The 21,699-nt window shown below is 29.7% G+C and overlaps 7 protein-coding genes across 9 annotated transcripts in view; 4 read left to right on the forward strand and 3 right to left on the reverse strand.

Moving 5' to 3' along the window:
• Positions 1 to 217: 217 nt before the first annotated feature.
• LOC113798507 (synaptic vesicular amine transporter-like) lies at positions 218 to 3,261 on the reverse strand. Its single transcript, XM_075819670.1, has 11 exons — positions 2,930 to 3,261; positions 2,622 to 2,851; positions 2,331 to 2,551; positions 2,181 to 2,239; positions 1,710 to 2,102; positions 1,441 to 1,643; positions 1,322 to 1,385; positions 1,225 to 1,257; positions 1,122 to 1,157; positions 977 to 1,051; positions 218 to 910 (listed from the first exon to the last, which is right to left on the reverse strand). The coding sequence occupies exons 1-11, from the start codon at positions 3,105 to 3,107 to the stop codon at positions 633 to 635; spliced, it is 1,770 nt and encodes a 589-aa protein (XP_075675785.1). The 5' UTR covers positions 3,108 to 3,261; the 3' UTR covers positions 218 to 632.
• A 3,087-nt stretch (positions 3,262 to 6,348) lies between these two features.
• LOC113798544 (WD repeat-containing and planar cell polarity effector protein fritz homolog) lies at positions 6,349 to 8,499 on the reverse strand. The gene is made up of 2 exons (XM_027349099.2): positions 7,670 to 8,499; positions 6,349 to 7,616 (listed from the first exon to the last, which is right to left on the reverse strand). Exons 1-2 carry the CDS (start codon positions 8,369 to 8,371, stop codon positions 6,513 to 6,515), a joined length of 1,806 nt encoding a protein of 601 aa, XP_027204900.2. The 5' UTR covers positions 8,372 to 8,499; the 3' UTR covers positions 6,349 to 6,512.
• A 92-nt stretch (positions 8,500 to 8,591) lies between these two features.
• On the reverse strand, positions 8,592 to 9,768 carry LOC113798546 (uncharacterized). The gene is made up of 3 exons (XM_027349101.2): positions 9,617 to 9,768; positions 9,434 to 9,559; positions 8,592 to 9,378 (listed from the first exon to the last, which is right to left on the reverse strand). Exons 1-3 carry the CDS (start codon positions 9,620 to 9,622, stop codon positions 8,638 to 8,640), a joined length of 873 nt encoding a protein of 290 aa, XP_027204902.2. The 5' UTR covers positions 9,623 to 9,768; the 3' UTR covers positions 8,592 to 8,637.
• LOC113798543 (DNA repair and recombination protein RAD54-like) lies at positions 9,769 to 12,312 on the forward strand. The gene is made up of 2 exons (XM_027349098.2): positions 9,769 to 10,193; positions 10,263 to 12,312. Exons 1-2 carry the CDS (start codon positions 9,887 to 9,889, stop codon positions 12,278 to 12,280), a joined length of 2,325 nt encoding a protein of 774 aa, XP_027204899.2. The 5' UTR covers positions 9,769 to 9,886; the 3' UTR covers positions 12,281 to 12,312.
• A 135-nt stretch (positions 12,313 to 12,447) lies between these two features.
• On the forward strand, positions 12,448 to 13,366 carry LOC113798557 (uncharacterized). 2 transcript variants are annotated; one of them, XM_027349114.2, is made up of 2 exons: positions 12,448 to 12,601; positions 12,679 to 13,366. In XM_027349114.2, exons 1-2 carry the CDS (start codon positions 12,535 to 12,537, stop codon positions 13,215 to 13,217), a joined length of 606 nt encoding a protein of 201 aa, XP_027204915.2. In that variant the 5' UTR covers positions 12,448 to 12,534; the 3' UTR covers positions 13,218 to 13,366. The 2 variants fall into 2 exon arrangements, with proteins under 2 accessions (XP_027204915.2, XP_075675788.1); XM_075819673.1 differs by having other exon boundaries at positions 12,483 to 12,601; positions 12,673 to 13,366.
• A 350-nt stretch (positions 13,367 to 13,716) lies between these two features.
• LOC113798549 (uncharacterized) lies at positions 13,717 to 14,660 on the forward strand. Its single transcript, XM_027349106.2, has 2 exons — positions 13,717 to 13,897; positions 13,965 to 14,660. Exons 1-2 carry the CDS (start codon positions 13,831 to 13,833, stop codon positions 14,552 to 14,554), a joined length of 657 nt encoding a protein of 218 aa, XP_027204907.2. The 5' UTR covers positions 13,717 to 13,830; the 3' UTR covers positions 14,555 to 14,660.
• Positions 14,661 to 15,244: 584 nt separating this feature from the next.
• LOC113798742 (uncharacterized) overlaps positions 15,245 to 21,699 on the forward strand; it is a 69,305-nt gene continuing 62,850 nt past the window's right edge. Inside the window, exons 1-2 of one of the 2 annotated variants that reach the window (XM_075819662.1) lie at positions 15,245 to 16,478; positions 16,561 to 17,068. In XM_075819662.1, the coding sequence (XP_075675777.1) occupies positions 16,645 to 17,068 (424 nt within the window). In that variant the 5' untranslated portion in view covers positions 15,245 to 16,478; positions 16,561 to 16,644. Of the gene's footprint in view, positions 17,069 to 21,699 lie in introns of both variants that reach the window. The other variant, XM_075819663.1, reaches the window with a different exon arrangement.

The following is a 21,699-nucleotide window of genomic DNA, read 5'->3' on the forward strand; positions in this document are numbered from 1 at the left end:
AATGATTGACGATCATTCTATATGATGAATATTTTCGACCGATCATTTCATCACACAAACAGCAGCAAAAATATATTCCACAATGAATTTTTTGGGTTGGAAAAACAACAACAACAACTTGTCTGGTTTTTTGTTGTTGTTGTTGTTTGGTTGTTTTTTTTTCGTTGTCATTAAAATTGTTTTTAATTTATCTTGTTTCATTCGTTTTTTTATTTTTAGAATATAAAGACATCGTCAATAACAACAACAACAAGTCCTTTTTTTCCATTTGTTGGCGCCTAACTTGAATACATAAACTAGAAAAAAAAGTCTTAAATAGGTATTATAATGATGATTTGTGAAACAAATTTTGAACAATTCAAAAAAAAAAAAACATTTGCAGAATATGAATGGGGAAAAAAGCTATTAGATTTGTTTTTTGGCAAAAAAAAACTTTAAAAGAATTTGACAAAAAAAAAAGATTGCCGGAATTTTTCATTCGAAAAATTATCCAGAAAGCAATCTATCATTCATAACCAAATTGAGTGATGTGTGTGTGTGTGATGTTTGTGTTTTGAAATTTGATTTTTTTTTTCTTGAATTGAAAAATGAATTTAATTTTGATGAGAGATTATTTGGGGAAAAAACACACACTATGGAACCATATCGAATGATTTGTTTCTTGAATAACCAGTAACATTACTACCGCCACCAATAACAGATGATGATTCAATATCCGGTGAATCAAGATCATCTGTATAGCTTACATATTTTACAGCACCTTCTTGATTATTCAATAATTGTGTTTGTTGTGATTTTGTTGTAAATTGATTTGTACATGGTGGATTACGTAACATTAACATACAAGGTGCAAATGCAAAACTTATAAATGCTGATGTTGTACATAAACCGGTAAAACCAAACCATGATACTATAGAAAAATAAGATTAAGATTAATGTTAATATTTAATATTTTGAATTTTGAAACAAAATTTACCAAGAGTTCCAGATAAAACCGGACCAATAGTGAATCCAATACAGAATGCTACATCACCAATTGCATAAACGCTACCTGTAGTTTGATGGGTGAATAAAAATCATTCAGTGTGAATCAGATAAATTTAATTTTGAAAAAAACTAACCATAAATCGATGTATGTCTGATATCAACCAAATATCCTTTCAGAAAAAAACAAGTAAAAATGATTAGAACAGTGAAACTTTAAATAACATTCAAAATATTTACCGAGCATTGGCATCATGCTACTATCGACCATTCCTATTTATTATTCGACATACAAAAACAGGTTAAATTAAATGAATTAACAATGAATCACACTTACCAATGGCAAATCCAATCAATGCATTCGGAACAATAAGCTCGGAAAGATCGGTGGCCATAGGAATCTAAATGAAAAGAAAGATTATCAATAATGATTACAACAGATATGGTGATACAAACATAAAGTAATGCTAAGCCAATAATAATTAAACCACACATAGATGCAAGCCATCGACCCATTCGATGTCCCAATGGTCCAAATATATTTGTACCAATTAGATAGGATATTGATGCGGGTAAAAATGCAGCACCTTGTTCCCAATTTGATGATTCCATAGTATCCATCATCCATAAAGGCAACGATGGTTCAAGTATTGCAATTCCTTACAATGAATAAAACAAAACAAAAAAAATCAATTTAAATTTGATTGACAACCGATTAATCATACCTATATTGGCAAACGTGATAGCACCGGCGGCCACAAGAATATAAGGATCACGAATCAATGTCAACAATGATGCACCTTCCTGTTCTTCACGTACAACTTTTGGTTGTAAAACAAGCAGCTGTAAACAACCATCCAATAGAGCGAACATTGCCAATATAATGAATGGTGCACTTTTACCAATAAATTCATACATTATACCACCAAATGGTGGTCCAATTAGTACACCTAATGCAAGGCCACCCAATGCAATTGCCATACTATTACCTCGTTCACGATCATCCGGATATTTGTCGGCTAAAAGTCCCATACCGGCTACACTTGTAAATGCCGAACCAATTCCTTGTAATGAACGTGCCATAAATAAAGTAGCATATGATGAACCGACGGCAAAAACTGTAAGGTTGTATAAAATTTAAATTCTTTATAATCGATTTTCTTTATTGAAAAGAAAAAAAAATTAAATCATCTTACTCATTGTGGAAAAAAATAACAATATTAGTCCCATAAACAATGGTATTGAATAGCCGATTCTTTTATATTGTGATAAAGAACAACAACAAAAAAATTGAATGATAATTCGTGATTGTTGATCAAAAAAGAAAACATCCGACAACAACTTACTTGTTGGTCAATGGACCGACAAATGGATTGGTAATAGCCTGCACGATTGGTTTCGATGCAAACATGACACCAACTTCAGTATTTTCATTGACAAGCTCTTTATGTCGAAGTTCATGTGCATCAATTGCTGATAATGTCGTGATTCTATTCATTCTAGTTGTTGCCGAATCATCATCCGTCATAGTTGTTGTTTCAACATTATTGATTAGATAATCTTCTAGCTGTTTGGATTGTGAATGAAAATGAAATTGTTGGTTTGTTGGTTGGTCAATATCTAAACATTTAACAAACCTCTTTTTCACATTCTGGATTTAATTTTTTTGCTAACGGTGAATTTGGTGCAAAAAACAATCGATTTAATAATTGTGATTGTTGTAAAAATGTTTGATCAATTTGTGATAATTTTCCATTAATCGGTGTTGTTAATGTTGATGTTGTTGTTGTTGTTGCTAATGATTCATTCAATTTAGCCAAATCTTTTTCATGATTTAATTCATATAGAAAGGCCGGTATTATTGGCACTAATCATCATAATAATGGTGATAAATGAAAAGAATTTTTCATTTACAATTTAGAAAAAAAAATCATCGATTACATACCAACGGAAGTGAGCAGCATATTATCCAATAATAGACCAATAGCAACAATAACCAATACTAATTTTCTTGAATCACGACATTGGCTTAGAAGATATTCCAATTTTTCCCATACTGTTGATGGTTCATTGGAAGAATTTGTTTGTTGTTGAGATGATGTTGTTGTTGAATTATTTTGCATTATTAATTGTTTTGTATTTAATGAACGAAAATGAAAATGATGTTATCGACTATGAACTATAAACTATTTCAAACCCAAAAAGACAATAATGAAGATGAATTGAAAAAGTTAAATTCGGATACCATGTAAATAACAAAAGTTAACTGCAAAATAAAACAAATTATTGATTGATTTTCAATGTTTTTTTTGTTTTTCTAAATTCAAAACATGATAATAAACTGGTGTTATCGATGGGATAATCGATCAATGTTTGAGAAAAGAAAACGAAAATGAAAAAAAGAAGAATTCATTATCGAAAAATATTGTCAAATTCAGGCAAAGATTTTATAATTATTTTATTTTTATTATGTTGAAATAAATCGATTCATTTAGAGTTTAATTTCTAAATTTCTGCATGAACGAACATAATTATCATCATCATCATCATCATTCTTATCATCATCGATATCGATAATCAAAGATTCTGTTGTATAACATACATCTTGTTAGGTTAAATCGCTGTGTGTGTGTGTTTTTTTTTCTTGTCTTTCAACAGAATTATCTCAAATACTAAATTAAGTTAAATAATAATCATTGAATTCAGGGAAAAGTTATAGAGTGCTTTTCCATTGTTCCACATATATATACTTCTCATTGATAATAATAAAAAGATGAAAATGATGAAAAAAACGGAACAGAGAACAGAAATCAATCCGATTATTGTGGAACAATTATTTGCCCATTATATTATCGAATGATAATAATAATAATGTCCTGTATATAATCGACTTGACTTTCTCATCATCATCATCATTCACGTTAACCATCATCAACCAACCAATTCATTCATTGTTTCGTAGCATCGTGTATATTGTGTGCCCATGACGACAACATTTATGATGAGGGATCGAGAGATTGTCGATGGCATTCAATTTGAAGAAGAGAAGAAAAAAATTCTCTTTCTTATTCTAGTTTCAATACACAGCAAAAACAACAACAAAAGGATGATATAAATTCAATAAAAATGGATGAAAATGATTCGTCGTCGTCGTTATCATTATTCGTTGCCTAGTGTTATTTGAAATTCAATTTCTATTGATTTGGCCTGGGCCAAATTCTGATGGACGACCCGAAAAAAATACATACACTATATGGACCATCAATACGGTTATCTATTATGTGAAAAAAAGCAATAAGCGGAAATTCGGGCTACCCTTACTGATGATGATGATGATGATAATAGAAATGTGATAAACATAATGATAAAAAAAAGAGGTGGATGGCAAAAGAAAAAAAGCAAAACGAAAAACGAGAGAAAATTCCAACCAACCAATCATGAATTTTTTTTTTTTTTGCCAATTTTCATCACATTCATCGATTTATTCATTTTTATTGTTATCAATACTATCTACACTGAATATAATAATGGTGATAACAATACACATATACTGACTATGACTATCCTTTTATAAAAAGTCAAGTTTTTTCGCCAAATTCTGCTTCTTCACTAACAACAACAACAACAACATCAAATCATCTAAACAACAACCCGAAAAATATTCGATATGACAACAAGTTCAATTATGATTATAATGATCATTATGATCATGATACGAATGTATAGAATAAGAAGCGAACAACAACAACAACAAAAAATTAAACTAAAATTCTTGGTTTCGCAAGTGAGCAAAAAGAGAAAAAGAAGAAATAAATTTGATTATTATTATTGAAATAGAATTTATTATCATCATTTTTTTGCTAGATAGAAATTTAATCTCAATGATCATGAAAAAGGCATCAAAGGCCAAAATGATCATCAATAATTATTATTATTATCAAAAATTGACAATAATAATAACCGGATGAATATTAATTACATTTCTTAAAACACACACGCATTTATTATTGATTATTATTGATTGGTCAATCGATTCGATTTCAAATATCAAAAAAAAAGTTTGTTTACGAATAAACGATAGGAAAGATCGATTTTCAATGATGATGTTCATTATCGATGATGACGGTGGTGGTGGACCATACACTGCATCATTTCATATTTTTAAATGGAAAGAAAAAGAATGGAATTTTTCTTTCCTTTCTTTCCTTTCTTTCTTCAACAACCACCATATCGTCATCGTTTGTTAGATCCATATGATTGAATTTGACGATAAATGATAAAGTGAATATAAAATAAGGAAAGAAATCCAATTTTTTTCTTTCTTTTGTTATTTCAACCAGACAACGAGTTTCTTATCTTTCAACGTTATTATTATTCGGGCCTGTAGTGGACGGGAATATTTTTTTGGCATTTCGTTTTTTTTCACACATTTTTTTTCATTCAAGAATTTTTGTCATTCAATAATTCATTGCTGACATTATTAAAGTGTGGAAGGGGGGAGAAAAACAAGAATGTCAAAATGATAACAAGGAAGAGAGAAGAGGAATCAATGAATGGAATATTGAAGAAAAAAAATTCATACTTATAACAAAGATAGCATTTCAATTATTTTAGTGTACAAAATTCGTTCATTCATTCATTTATTTTATTTATTTTTTTGATTACCGTAGGTCAGGTTCACAAAACAAAAAAGATGGTTTGGTTTTCTATTAACCGCATATAGAGAAATATACAGAATTTTTTAAATTTTCAACTTTATTTTTTGAAATTTAGCCCTAATTCAAAACACAAACGGTTAAAAAAACATGCAATGGAATAAATTTGGTTGGATTTCATATAAAATCAATACATTGAAATTGATCTTGAATTGCAAATTTAAGCAAAGAAACTTTGACTTTACCTTTGATTTGGAAATTATTGATAAACTCGAAATTTTCATTAATTAATAGATAATGAAAATTTCCCAATAAATTTACAGTTGTGAATGATGAAAGAAGATTTTTTTTTCAAAAAGATTTCTCAGAAGAAGAAAAAGAATATCATGTTTGCATCATACACTATTTGGAAAAAATTTTATTATGAAATGATTTGGTTTCGTTTCACATCCGTTATACTGATATCGTCGATATCTGAATACCCCAAAAAAAAAAAAAGAATCAAGCATGCGTCATCATCATCACTATCCTCATCCCAATCATCTTGTTGATTATGTTCCAGAAAACCGAAAAATAAAAAAAAACAAAGCCCTACAAATACCAGTCATGTGAGAAATGTATGTCGAAAGCATCAAAAACTAAAATGGTAGACTGAAAAAAAGAAAGAAGGAATTGGTTCAGGTTTCTCTTTTATGCCTGAATTTGTGAATAATTTTAATGAATTAATTGATTTATTATATGAAAATGATAGATTTATGATAGGAAAAAAAATTTGAATTCGACAAACAAATATTTTTTTTTATTGCACTGAATTTACGAAAAAAGCACCATCTATTGTTGGTTTTTCTTTTTAAAAAATGAATCAAATTTGATTCAATTCAATAATTTTCGTGCCTGTTCATGAGATTTATTCGACAATTCCAGTTGACCATTCATTCGAGATAATTGTGCCAACAATAAAAATAATCGTGTTGATTTAAGTTCAATACCTAATTGATATGCTTTTTCAAATGAACCATTACGTACAAGATGATAAAAAAATCGAATTGCCAATTGACGAATATCGGGTAGAATTTGTTCGAAAATTTTATAATCAATCGGTGTCATCGGTAATAAAAATGTGGCCAATGTTGATTCAATATACTTATCGATTGTTTTTTCAACATCTCCATTGGGAACGGATGATAATGGTGCAGTGATGAGATGTTGAAATATTATATGCAAACAATGGTATGCCTGTTCACTGGAACAATTCCAATTGATTGTACGAAGAACATTTAATGATTCTTCATATTGTTTTCGATAAAGATATTCATTGATAAGATGTTTGAATGATAAACGATAAGGTAGATGATATAATTTCATGCAACAGGTGGTAGTCATATGATGATTTATCGAATCTTTTGTTCGTAAAATCGATGATATTGGCTGTTGTGAATGACCGATTGTATCGATTGAATCTTGACGACGATTTTCCACCATCAATACGACAAGTATATCAGCCGATAGGAATTGTAATCGTTTGACGGACATGTTAGAATTTGGATGACAATCGTTCGATATTGAATTTCTGGAGTGTATAATATTCTGAAAAGCAATATCATAGAATGATATTGAACCATTAGGATCGCATGTAACGAATAATGAATCCAATGGATACATAGCCATATGACAGATTGGTTTACTTGAATTCAAAGCATAAAGAACATTCTGCTCAATATTGAATAACATAACGGATTCATCATCACATAGCAATAGGATTTTATCCTGTAATCTAGTAAATTCCGCACCGAAACAAAGTTTTTCCAATGGTATACCAATCTCGAACAACAATTTAATCGGACCACAGTCATTAGGAACAACATTATCACCGTTTGGTTCGATACATTCAAACAATGAATAAGTTAGGTTATAAACGGATGTTTTTTGTTTATGTAAAACACCAAATTTACCACGATCATTTGTAACGAAATCGGCCTGCAAGTTAAAGGGAAAAAAGTAATTAAAATGTTCACAAGAAAGGATTTTACCTGTAAAATTTCACCATTAATCGAATGATCAAATTCAATCAGTCGAAAGTCATCCAAAGTTAATAAGGCAAGATTTTTTTCTATTTGTTGTTGTGTTGGTCGAACAGTTGGTGTGATGGGCAACAACTTGTTAATCGGTCGATGTGGCATTCGATTTGACCATAATAATGCCAAATTTACAGATTCACATATGGCTATATTACGTTTTGCCATACCACGACCATTATTATGGCCACCCAATTGTTCTAAATGTTTTAAACGATAATTATTCTTAAATTTTAATTTCGGACCTAAATCAATCGAATCATCAAATTCGATCATAGCGATAAATGGCTCAACAAATGCTATGATCACTGCATTATCGGTTATTTCAATACTTGAAATTCGTTTTGATGATAATTTATTCGGTACAATGTGATCATGACCAACATAGATGATTGATTGATAATCCGAATCAAAACATATTGATGATATAAGGCCATGATTGAATGCAAAAACAATGCCACGAAATCCATTTGGTAATCTTTCAAACCATTTCAAATGACAAACACTATAATTAATTAGATAATGTTCTAATAATTTTAATCTTCGTCGAATTTTCTGTATTTGATATGATTTTAATCGATCAATATTCGGTTGATATCCATTCAATAAACATCTGGATAATAATGATGATAATTCAAATGATGATCCTTTAGGCATGATTATTTCTACACTGAACAATAATAACACCTGATGAATTCACCATCACTGGCTCATCGTTCGACACTGACAACAACAAAAACAACAACCAAAACAAACAGCTCAGAAGATTCGAGCAAAACCGGAATTTTTATCCAAACACTGAATGATAATGTTTTACTCGAACACTTTTCTCTTTAAAATTAAATTTATCAAATTCAATAGTGTATTATAACAATAATGAAACATTATAAACATTCAATTTTAATAAAAAAAATTTTAAATTATCATAATGAAACTACTGGACATTCAATTGATAAAATTGATGATGAAATTGAAGCTTTAGCCTTTTCTGGTCGGATTCGAATTGGTAGATAAAATTCTCGTAGGATTACATTATTATTATTTGCAGAATCAAAAATGATAACATGATCATCATTCATTTTTAAATGAATTCCAAGTCGTTCCAATTTCATTTTAATCTTTATAGTTTCCTTGACTATATCGAGCATAATAATTAGATTTTTATTTAGTTTTTCATGATCAGAATCATGATCATCATCTGTAACATGTCCCACAGTTTGATTCGTATCAATAGTCAATTTTTCATCCAATCGTGTAAGTATATCATCATCTTCAATTGATGGTCGATTCAGTATATTGGGCGGTATGTAAGAATCAATAAATTTTGGAAATTCTCGTTTCGAATCGGTTAGCTGAAATTTTCGATTTTTCAATATAACAAATCCGGTATTGTCCAAATGGATATTAAATTTTGCATTCACCGTTTCGATTATAACATAGACAAGATAATTTTTATAAATTTCTGATGATCGAATTTTTTGTTCATAAAATCGACTGTTAATAATAACATGTGTCATTTTGGCCGTTTCATTTTTCTTGTCTTTTGTCGATTCTAAACGTTCCAATACTAATGGTATGGTAAATTTTGATAGTTCATCATAATTTTCTTGAGCAATCAGATCATGAAGATCTTTTTCATCCAATAGTAAAGTTGGTGCTGATATCTACGATAAAGCGTAAAATAATCAACACTGAAATTCATAAGAACTTGAAACATACCACAGGTGAATGACAAACATTGATGAAAAATTTAGATTTTTCACGTTTACAATGTGTTTTAACCAAAAAACCCGGCTCTTTTGTTCGAATTTGTTCGCGACCGTCAGATATGATTGAACTAATTTCCTATTAATTAAAAAAGTATTTTAATGTTTTGTAATAAAATTCTAAAATAATTCTTACATCCATTTTGTTTTTACTTAAAATTTCACGAAACTATCAAATCAAATAAACAAAACTTCAAGTCCTATATTCTATGAACAGAATCGATCGACGGTGATATTTCGCTTATAAATTCATGGTGGTTTCTATGAGAATATTCGAAAACGTTCATTGTGTTAATCGAGGTTACGCTGTAAAAAAACGTTTTTTGAACAGCAACTGCAAAAAGGCGGACAATTTTAGTGTTTTGAAAATTCACACATTCGATTTCATCATCGAACTTCAAAAAAAATGCTTCGAAGTAAAGTTCCATCGATTGTTGCCAAACGAAAATCTTTAGGCCAAACGGATAATAATGAAAATCAATTGATTACAAACGGTGTTAGTCATCTTAATTCAGAGGATGATAATGTAAGACATAATCCAAAACGTTCATGTAAAACTCGTCGTGTAGCATTGATATCTGTAAAAAATTCATTTACATTTCGGCCAAATCTAAAACTTGTTGATGATATTCTTCGAGAACGTGAATCACATAATGATCTCATTCAAAAAATTTTGAATCGTCCATTTAAAATTCCAATTGATAATTATGCAGGTTTGTTTTGATGATTTTTTTGTTTGTTTTATTTGAACTTATGATTCTATTTTGGATATGTATGATCAGGATCATCATATCGATCATTAGGAGTTAAATTAACCGGACCCAGACGGCCATTATTTGATCCAGATGCACCGAATGCACTGATATTGTATGAACCACCACCAATAAATGCACAGGAGAAATTAACAAACAAAGATTATAAAGTTCATGTAGTGGTTGATCCTGTTCTATGTAATGTTCTTCGACCTCATCAACGTGAAGGCGTCAAATTCATGTGGGATTGTGTGACCGGTTTAAAAATCACCGATCAATTTGGTTGTATTATGGCCGATGAAATGGGTCTTGGTAAAACATTGCAATGTATAACGTTATGTTGGACACTTTTACGACAAGGGCCAGATGCACGAGCTACTATCGATAAAGCTGTAATTGTTGCGCCTAGTAGTTTAGTAAAAAATTGGTACAATGAAATCAATAAATGGCTTGGTTGTCGTATCAATGCATTGGCTATTGATGGTGGTTCGAAAGAAGAAATTGATCGAAAACTTTCATCATTCATTCAAACAACATCAGGTCGTCGTTGTTGTCAACCTATTCTGATCATATCATATGAAACATTTCGTCTACATACTAATATTCTACATACAGGTGATATTGGTCTTGTAATATGTGATGAAGGCCATCGACTTAAAAATCAAGAAAATCAAACCTATTTAGCATTGAATCAAATTCGTGCTAAACGTCGTGTTCTATTGTCCGGAACACCGATTCAAAATGATCTTTTAGAATATTTTAGTCTCGTACAATTTGTATGTCCTGGATTATTGGGAACTTCGGCCGATTTTCGTCGTCATTATGAAAATCCGATTTTAAAAGGACGTGATGCCGATGCAACCGATGATGATAGACGTCGTGGACAAGAACGATTAAACGAATTAATCGGTTTAGTCAATAAAATTATGATACGAAGAACATCAAATATTTTGTCCAAATATTTACCGGTTAAAATTGAACAAATTGTTTGCTGTGGACTTACTGAATTACAACTACGAATATATCAAGAATTTCTTAATTCAAAAGAACTTGCTAAAGTTATACGCGACAATCCGGATCATCATTCTACAGGCAGCCGTGGTGGTGGAAATGCATCATTAGTTGCAATAACATTCCTCAAAAAATTATGTAATAGTCCGCAATTAGCTTACGATATGATCATTGAAAATCAGAAAAAGAAACAAGAAGGAAAAAATGCTTCCGATCTGGATTTCTTATTGAAACATTTTCCTGATGATTTTCGTTCATTTAATAGTCGTCAAGTGGAGCCAACATTATCGGGAAAATTAAAAGTATTAGATATGTTATTGGCATATATTCGAAGTGAAACCACTGATAAAGTTGTTTTGGTATCCAATTATACACAAACATTGGATTTATTTGAAAAATTATGTCGTTCAAGAAATTATCGCTATGTACGTTTAGATGGTACTATGTCGATAAAGAAACGTGGAAAAATTGTTGAAACATTTAATGATCCAAATAGTATGGATTTTATATTTATGTTAAGTAGTAAAGCAGGTGGTTGTGGTCTAAATCTTATCGGTGCAAATCGTTTGGTTATGTATGATCCGGATTGGAATCCGGCTAATGATGGTCAAGCAATGGCTCGAGTATGGCGTGATGGACAACGTAAACAATGTTATATTTATCGTTTACTAACTACCGGTACAATTGAAGAGAAAATTTTTCAACGTCAAACACATAAACGTGCATTGAGTACATGTGTTATCGATAATATGGAAGAAGAAGAAGTGGAAAGACATTTTTCTCTTTCCGAATTAAAAGAATTATTTCGATTAGAATTGAATACCAAAAGTGATACACATGATAAATTGAATTGTAAAATGTGTAAAACTATTGGTCAAGAACCACCACCAGATTCTAATTGTAATGATGCTTTAACCGTTTGGTATCATTGTTCAGATAAACGAAATCTAGTTGATCAAATATTGAAACGTGTATGGGATCAAGGTATTACATATTGTATGCATCAAAAATCTCATGTACAAAAAGATATTCCTTGAATTACCGATAATAAAAATTGTTTTCTTATTGATTTTTGTAGTTCTTAATTGTTCTATTTTTTGCAAATAAAGTTTTTTTGATTGATTGAAGGTCAATAATAAGTGGTTATCCTTATCATCATTTGATTAATTGATCATTTTTTAATGATTACCTTAACGATTGTACATTGATTTATTGATTTTATTTGTTATTCCATTTTTCTAACTTGTCGGATACACTTTAAAGTTGAAAATTTGTTTTTTTCGAATTGAAAATGAAATTTTGCATTTTTCTGATCGTAATTTTGATGTTGGCTGAATATTTTCCATCAAATCATGCAGGTATGTTGAATGTTTGAATCTGATTGATTACAATTGTATTATCATTAATAAAATCAATGTTTCCAACTTATGGATAGCCGTGAAAGAGATAAATAAAAATGAACGGATTAGTGAAATGGAAAAACTTTTGGAACGTGCAATAGAAGTATCAGAAGACCCAACAACATCAACAAAAGCACCAACAACATCAACAAAAGCACCAACAACATCAACAAAAGCACCAACAACATCAACAAAAGCACCAACAACATCAACAAAAGCACCAACAACATCAACAAAAGCACCAACAACATCAACAAAAGCACCAACAACATCAACAGAATCACCAACAACAGCATCAACAGAATTACCGAAAACAACAACACCGAAAGTAATTGATAAACAAGAACTAATTAGTGAAGCAAAAGATATTTTTGAACATGGTCAAAAAATTTTGGCTCAACATCGTTATAATTCCAATAAAGAAACATTATTATTATATTGCGCTGAATTAGCTGAAATTGAGATTCTACAAGAAAGAATTGAATCGACATCGAAACAGGAACGTTTGAAAGACTATAAACTAAAATTGGAGGAACATCATAAAACAATGGACGATTTAGAAAAAAAATTCTGATTATTTCACCTCAACGACAAAAATAATTAAGATTCAATGTAATGAAAAGAATGTAATGACAAAAAAAAACATCGATTCAACCAGAAACGAGAATATTCTTTATTTGTTTAATTTCATAAATATGAATAAAATTTTTTCTAAATTGAAAATTTTCTATTTTTTGAATACAATTTGCACTATAGTTCTCGTTACCAACAGACTGTTAAGATAACTAAGATAAGATCGATAAAATTTTGGAAATAATGATAATTAATGATTACTTGAGATTATTATCATAAATAGAGATGAAATGTTACCAATTCCACTTGAACCAAGACAGAGAGAGAGAGAGAGAGAGAGAAGGAGAAAAAACATACAATCAATTTCATCGCTTCCGAATATTGACAATCAAACATTATCAATCAAATTAATTAATTAACTTGTTGCTAAATAACATTTCAAAAAAAAAAATTCCAAAATACATTTGATTGGAAGGGTACATTATTTTCTGTATAAAAGTTGGTGACAATTTCTTAATGGATTATGAACATTCAACATTGACAAACCAAAACAAATCAAACGATAACTGTTTTCTCTCCTTTTTTTACAAGTGATACAAACACAGAATACAATAATGAAATTTTTTCAAATTTTCACAGTCACTATTGTAGCTGCAATAGTTATTGGTTTAGCATATGCTGGTAAGTAATTTAAAAAATTTGAATATTGATTATTGTTAATCAAATATTTTCACCACGACAAAAATAGAAAACGATGATAAACAGAAAAAGATTGAAGAAGCTGAAGAATTAATCAAACATGCAAGAGAATTTCTTAAAGAAAAAAAAATGAATATTAAAAATGCAAAAGAAATTTTAGCTATGCGTGCACAGATCGGTATTATTTTGGCAATAATTGGTGAACTTCATGCTGCAAATGATGAAAAATCATTGAAAGATGTTTATGAACAATTACGAACACATGAACAAAAATTACTTGATGAAATGGCACATTTTGGTCAACATTCGACTACCGAAGCCATTGAAATCGGTGAAAATAATCGTGAAAAATTAATACAACGTGGTGAAAAATTATTACAAAGAGCTAAAGAATTTCAACGAAAACATCATAATGATCATTCAATAGAACAAGAACGTATACATGAAGAAATTGATGTTGTCAAAACATTAGTGGATGAATTAAAACGATCGCATGATAAACATGGTGAAGTTGAAGAAACATTGGAAAAAATGTTAGAAATTCATGAAAATGTTTTGGAAAAAATGATGAATGATTATGGTAAACATAGTACACCGTATTATCCAACATCAACAACAACAGAAACAACGAAAGCCTAATCATTGATTATTGATCAATGAATTGAAAAATTTTTCTATTATTGATTGATTGATTGATTGATTAATTACAATTTGAAATTGAAATAAAATCCATTCAACCAGAAAATTTTTTGTTGTTGTTATTGTCATTCTAGTTTCCCAGATCCTGGAACAAAGCAAAAAAAAAAAAAAAGAATCCAGGGTGTGTGTGCCATGAAAATTTATTATATTTCCATTATCCTGAATATTTAACCCGCTGGGGTTGATAAGGTGATGTCCCGATCATATCGAAGGTCCAAGTTCATTTGACCGCACCCTGGACTTATTGTTTGTGTGTGTGTTCAAGGTCTAGGTCAACATTTGATGAAAATTTTTTCCCAAAAAAATACGAAATAATGACATCAACATGACCGAATAGAAAACATTGGACAAAAAAGCAATGATAATTTTAATTCAAAATTCTTGATTTGAATTCTATCATTATTTTCAATGCTGTTAGTTTTCTAATCAAAAACAAACATCAATACATACCACTACCAATTGAACGTTGATGGATAATTTTTCTACAAGAAGTAGCATATAATAACGGTAATGAATAAGTTAGTTGTAGAAATAAAGTAGAAGCATTGATTTTAGATAAAATAAAGGCTGGGCCTAAATTCATTCATGATTTGAATTTTTTGGTGAATTCGGTGATTGTTCGGTCAATTGTATTCTGGTAGCCATCCAGGACATGAAGCCATCATCATCATTATTATCATCGGGTTTGGTTGATTTTGGATTGTTGTCGTAGCGGTTTTGCCAAAATATTTCATTCAAAAAATGAATACAAATTTTTATTTCACTTTGTTGTTTTTGGCGCGGTGATTTTTTGTTTTCGTTCATCCAGTTTTTATCTAAAAAAATGTCGTCTGTGCTTTGTGTTAGTGGATCGGTTTATGTGCCTGTATGTTTTTACGAACATTGAGTGTTCCAGAAACAACAAGCCAATTTTCATTGATCATAAGATTAAATGTTTTTTGTTGTTGTTATTGTTTGGTTTTGATGTTTAGATGTTTGATTTTCACATCACAAAAATGATGATCGTCATCAGATTTTAACCAGTAATCGAATGGAAATAAAATAGCCCTAAAGGTTTCAAAGGTCATTCTATGTTTTTCATTATCATTGTTGTTCCGCGTTGGTTCACATTCAAAATTCATCAATCAATCAATCATTTACAATATCTTTTGATATTCCTTCGATTATTGTGCATTTGTCATTTGTTTGTTCAGTGCGATTATCAACCATCCAAGCAAACAAGATGGAAAACGGCCAAAAAAAAATTATTCTTAATCGACAAAGATTTTTTTTGATTGAAATTTTTTGATTGATGAAAAAAAAATCAATCAGAAGAAAATTACGGTTTATTCTACGTTAGTTCATTGATCGATCGATCGATTTGATTCGATCCATCCAAAAAAAATGAAAATCAAGCCTTCTTATCTTTATAATTCATAATAATGTAATTTTCATTTTGCATCCAATTTTTTTTTCTTTACATTCGGGGTATTCTGGGTATAATTGCTTTTTGTGTTCAATTTTTTTTTTTTGCTTTGATAAAGCAATCTTCTATTAAATTACAGGCCCGAATATCGATCAACATTTTTTTTTATTCTATCCGGAATGGTGTTTTGTTTTTTCATGTGTGTGTGCGGTTTGATTTTTAAATGTTTTCAGTGTTTTGTTCTTCATTCATAGTTATTTCCTGTTAATTAAAGTTGATTCATAAAAAAAATAATCATCGATTGTCAACCAAAATAGTGTATATGTTTAGTGTGTTGTCAGTGTTTTTTTTGTTTTTTGGGGGTGGAAGAAGAATAAATCTTTCGGTTCATCAAATGTGTGTGTGGATCGATTTCCACATTTTTCATTATCGACGATAGTAGTGGTGTTTCACATAAAGGTGTGTGTGTGTGTTTTGGTTCATTCTAAGAATGTCAATCAATTTTTTCTTTGTTTTCCCACGTTGTTTTTCATCATAACAGGAAATTACTATGAATCATCATCATCCTCGATGAAAATATTTGTTCGTATTTTCAATCATAATAATAATAATAATAAAGTCATCAATGATGGCGATCCGAATGTTTACCTGGACTACCATCAACAACAACAACAATATTGATCATTTAAATATTGATCAAAAATTTGATAATCAACAACCCCAACAACAACAACAACAAAATCATGAATCATTAATAAATTTTTATTTATTCAAATTCATTTTGAAATGGATTTCATCATCAATAGCAACCAAAATTGCAACACAACAATCACCACGTGTTAATCACATAAACATACGACAATCATCATCAAAACCAACGATACGTCTACGACGACGACAATCATTGCCATCATTACCATTTTCATTCATAGCTGCCTTTTTACCATCCACCTCCACCACCTCCTCCTCATCATCATCATCATCATCGTCGTCGTCGTTATTAATAATGATGATGATGATGATTGTCATTGTCGTTGTCAATAGTCAAGGTAATTTTGTTTACATCTTGATTTGAAACAATTATTATTATTGAACATCATCATCATCATCATCATCATAGTCACGAATTTTTTTTTTTAGTTGCTACCTGTATTCATGATAAGTGTTTAAAAAGTGTGAAACAAACACACACATGCACAGACACAGACAAACAATCACATTTATTCAACACACGTAATATGCAATGAAGAAGTAATTTGATGATAAAACAATTTCCATATATGTCCAAATGATGGAAGGTATTTTTCCAGAAACAAAAACGTGTTGGCATTTCCATATTTGACCTTTTTTTTTCTAACGATGTTTACCTAGATTTGCTTTTCTGGTCATGGCCTGTTCATCAGTTTCATTAATGCAATGAATTTTATTTAAATTTAAAATTTTTAAAAAACAAAGATTTTTTGTTTGTTTCACTTGTTTTCACAATGGAATGCTTTTAAAATATTCATTGTTTTTCGTTTTGTAAATAAATAATTATATAATGAAAGGTTGTTATGAATAAAAAAAAAAAATTTAAGATGCTGTTGATGAATGAATGCACCGAAAAGATAAGATGATAATAATAATTATAATTCTTCATTCTTTTGATGATGATGACAATGATGAAGACGATGACGATGGATAGAGATTATGTTTGTTTTTTTTTTTTTTTTTTGGGAAGAAAGACAATGATAAAAAAGTAGGAAAGAAATTTCGATAAGATAATGGAACCAAAAATAAACCAAAAGAGTTTCGTGTTCTATATAAACAAGAATTTAACCCGAATGAGAATAACGACCATCCAACATGATGATGAATGGATTGAAATTAACCAGTTTTTTCTTTTTCTTGCACATCACGACATTGATAATCCTTTTTGTTTCTTTCTCATACATAATATAATGTGATAACGAACGAATACAAAAAAAAACTTTAACGAATTCTAGTTGCTGAATATTCAAACATGAATAATTAACCATTTTATATTTTAAATAATATAATCATGATTATTATTATCATGAATTTGCATACATTTTGTTCACTGTATTAGTGTTTTTTATTATTATTATTATTATTTTCATCATGAACTTTTTTTTTAGTTCGTCCAAATCACAGTAATGATGATGATGATAGTGAAAGCTAAATCTTTTTTTTTTTTTTTTGCTTATAATCTTCAATAATTTTGAGCATGGCTAAATTGGCCAAATTCTTTACAATAATCAATATCTATCTTGCCTGGTCGGTTGGTGTGTAAGGAAAAAACTTTCTTGTTTTCTTCAAATGTTTTATCATCATCATCATTTGATGCCAGAAAGGGAAATGTGATCATCATTTATATATAAATGGAAATTGCCTTTGGGCAAATATTGGCGATTCCATTGTTTTATTATCATCATCATCATCATTGTTATTGTTTATGATTATTATTATGTACATTTCTCATGAATGAATTTTTCAATTGTATTCCTATATTCTTATTCCTCTATTATTCAATGTGTAAAACATTCCGGTTTTGTTTTGTTGTTGTTTTCGGACTTCACCTTTCTTTACATTTTTCTTTTCGATTTGAAGAACAACAACAACAACGAAAATTCTTTCTTTTTTTTACCAGAAGCTTTCTTTCTTCGTTTTTTCTTTCGTATATGAAAATCATAATGGCCATAGGGGCCATTGTTTGTGATTGAATGTTGTTTTTGGTTATCGTTGGTTATTGTGAATTGTTCTGTTGTTGTTTTTCTGCTGACCAAACTAATCATCAATGGAAAAAACTAACCATGTTTGCAAATTTTTTTCTCGTTTTGTTTTATCGATGAAAAAAAACTTGAAAAATTTTTGAGATAAGCAGTCAGACAGGTAGGTAAATTGTTGTTGTTGTTGTTGTTATGTCAGCAGAAAAAAAAACGAATATTTCTTCTTGGCTGGCTGGCTGGTTGGTTGGCTACCTGCCTGGCATAATAATGGATGAAACACAAGTACAAAACAAAAGTAAGTGAGAGAGTAAGTGATATAAAATCAATCAATCAACTGATTTCGATCATTTTCAACTATGGCTACCAATGTTTTATTTTTTCGACTAAAATGTCGTTCGCATTGATCGTTCACAGGTATCATTAGCCTTTTTTTTCTTCTCCAATCATTTTAGCCAATAAGTGACCATTTTTTTTCAGTATTAATTGTTTTGTTTTCGTTTTGGTCATCTGATTTTCGTGTGAATTTTTTTCATCTTTCTTTTGGTTCATCTCATTACATCACTTTTTTTTATATATTGGAGTGAACTATTGATGGAAACCAGTTTTTCCTTTTTTTCTCATTTCATTTCACTCTGTCTCTCTTGATTATGTTAATATCGATCAAATGTTATCCACCCCCACACACATGCACACATATGAGATTTCGTGATTCTAATCATGATTACGATCACCAAGATCAAAACTTAAGAAAGATATCGAGATTTGAGATTATATTGAAGAGGATTATATGATTATTTTTCTAGTTAAATGTTCACAAACCATCATCAGAAAAAAAAATTGGAAAATCTTTCATAATAAATGTTGTGAATGAAATTAATGATTCAAAAAAAAAAGTTTGATCAAACATAAAATAACAATCAACAACAGAAACGAGTTGAATTGATTTTTTATTTTTTTTTTTTTTTTTGTTGATGATACTGAAACGAATTTGAATGAACAAAATGATTACAGAGCAAAAGATCCGAATCTTTTTTTTTCCACCTGGTCTCACCACTTTGAAAGAATTTTATTTTTTATTTTTTTATATTGTTGAAGGTGGTGTGGATGATTATCATTTCTGTATCCAGTTTAATTCTTTTTTTTTGCCAAAAGATTTTTATCTTTATTCATCATCCTTATCATCAGTATTATTCATTATCGGATAATGATAGACTTGCAATCAAACTAACATAAAAAAAAATAAAGGTGAACAATTCATTACCAAGATTTTCATTCAAACTAAGATATAATCATCATCAAGGTGGTTTGATTGGTAGTGAAGTAAATAGCCAAAAAAAACAAACTCAAATGTGAATGACCATTACGGTTAAACAGTTTTCGTTCTACACAAACATTACATTGGTAATTCAATTTAAACATAATTCAGGAACAAGTGGATGATATTGATAATTATTTCCAATATCATAAGACTCACACAGAATATAAAAATAATTGCTGTAGAATCAGATAAACAATTTTAAATTTTTGATAATAAAAATTTTATTGAAAAATAATAAAATTTTATTCTTGATCACGTAAATTTCGATACATAAGTCGTATCAGTATGTAGATTGCTTGACAAAATCCCATTACTTCATCGTGATAGAGTGTTGCCAATACACTTGATACCAGCATTAACATCTGGTAAGTGTATTGGGGGAAATAGGTGACGACTACACCAAATGAGGTGACAAGGGTCGCCAATATATTCCATTGATTTCGTACCAAGAAAGGAGGTTGGTTTGGTACGATTGGTACGTTTGGTACGTCTGGTACGTTTGGTACGTGTGGTCTGGGGTTCCAGTCCATCTGCGGTGCCCCCAATTGTATGTCCAATAGTTCGTCTAATCGTTGTCGTTCCAATATTTGCGGATCTACAATTTCAATTTCTTGGTCTTCATTTTGAACTTCATTTTGATTTTGAGCTTCATTGTTGTCCTCGACGGGAAATTTAATCTTTTTGTTACACATTTTTAGATTGAAAAAAAAGATTCAATATAAAAATAATTAGAGAGAGAGAGAGAGAGAGAGAGAGAGAGAGAGAGAGAGAGAGAGAGAGAGAGAGAGAGAGAGAGAGAGAGAGAGAGAAAACGAGAGAGTTAAGATGACCCATATTGAACGTTTCTGCATGAATATTTATATGAAATTCTTGTGATTCAAACAGCCGACTGATTCAATCAATCAAAAATTAAATCAAGAAAATTCATTAATTAAACTGTATATTCCATTAATAATAATAATAATTAATTGTTTTACAATTTGATTAATTAAAATTCATAATTTTAATTTGTCCATTAATTTGATAAAATTTTCCATTTCAGTTATCACGTGATAGATTCTAGACAAATATTGTTTTCTTTTTGAAACCATAAGTTAATAATAACTGTTGGTGATGTGTGTTTGTTTATAATAAGGTTTTTTTTCTATCGGTTTGTTTGTTCCGTTCTGCTTTTTACACACACAGATGATGATAACAAAACCGGATGATTTTGTTTTTTTTTCTTATTACCTGATGTTGGTGATGAAAAAAAAACCCACCATTCTTCTTGTAAAACAATATTTCCATATATATAAAATAAACAATTGCCAGGTTCTCAAATGATGATGATTATGATGAGAAAAAAAAGGTGCCAAAATGTTTTCTAAGGTCATTTTATTATTGTTGTTGTTTTTTCCGGCCATTTTAATCATTCGTATTTTTCATATATTCTTCTCATCGTACATCTGAAAATGAATGACTGACTAACACAGATGACATGATCAGATGATTGAGCACATTATTATTTATTTAAATATACGGTGACCACACACATGGCTTGTGTTTTTTTTTTTGTGTTTGGAAGAATTTTTTTATTTCCTTTGCAAAGAATATATGTTCAAACTAAAGGAAGGAAATGGCTTTCAATATTTGA

This window comes from Dermatophagoides pteronyssinus, unplaced genomic scaffold, assembly GCF_027571235.1.
Source record: "Dermatophagoides pteronyssinus isolate colony J.1.1.1.1 unplaced genomic scaffold, Derpt_VIB-CSIC_2022.12 sq0004, whole genome shotgun sequence".
NCBI lineage: Eukaryota > Metazoa > Arthropoda > Arachnida > Sarcoptiformes > Pyroglyphidae > Dermatophagoides > Dermatophagoides pteronyssinus.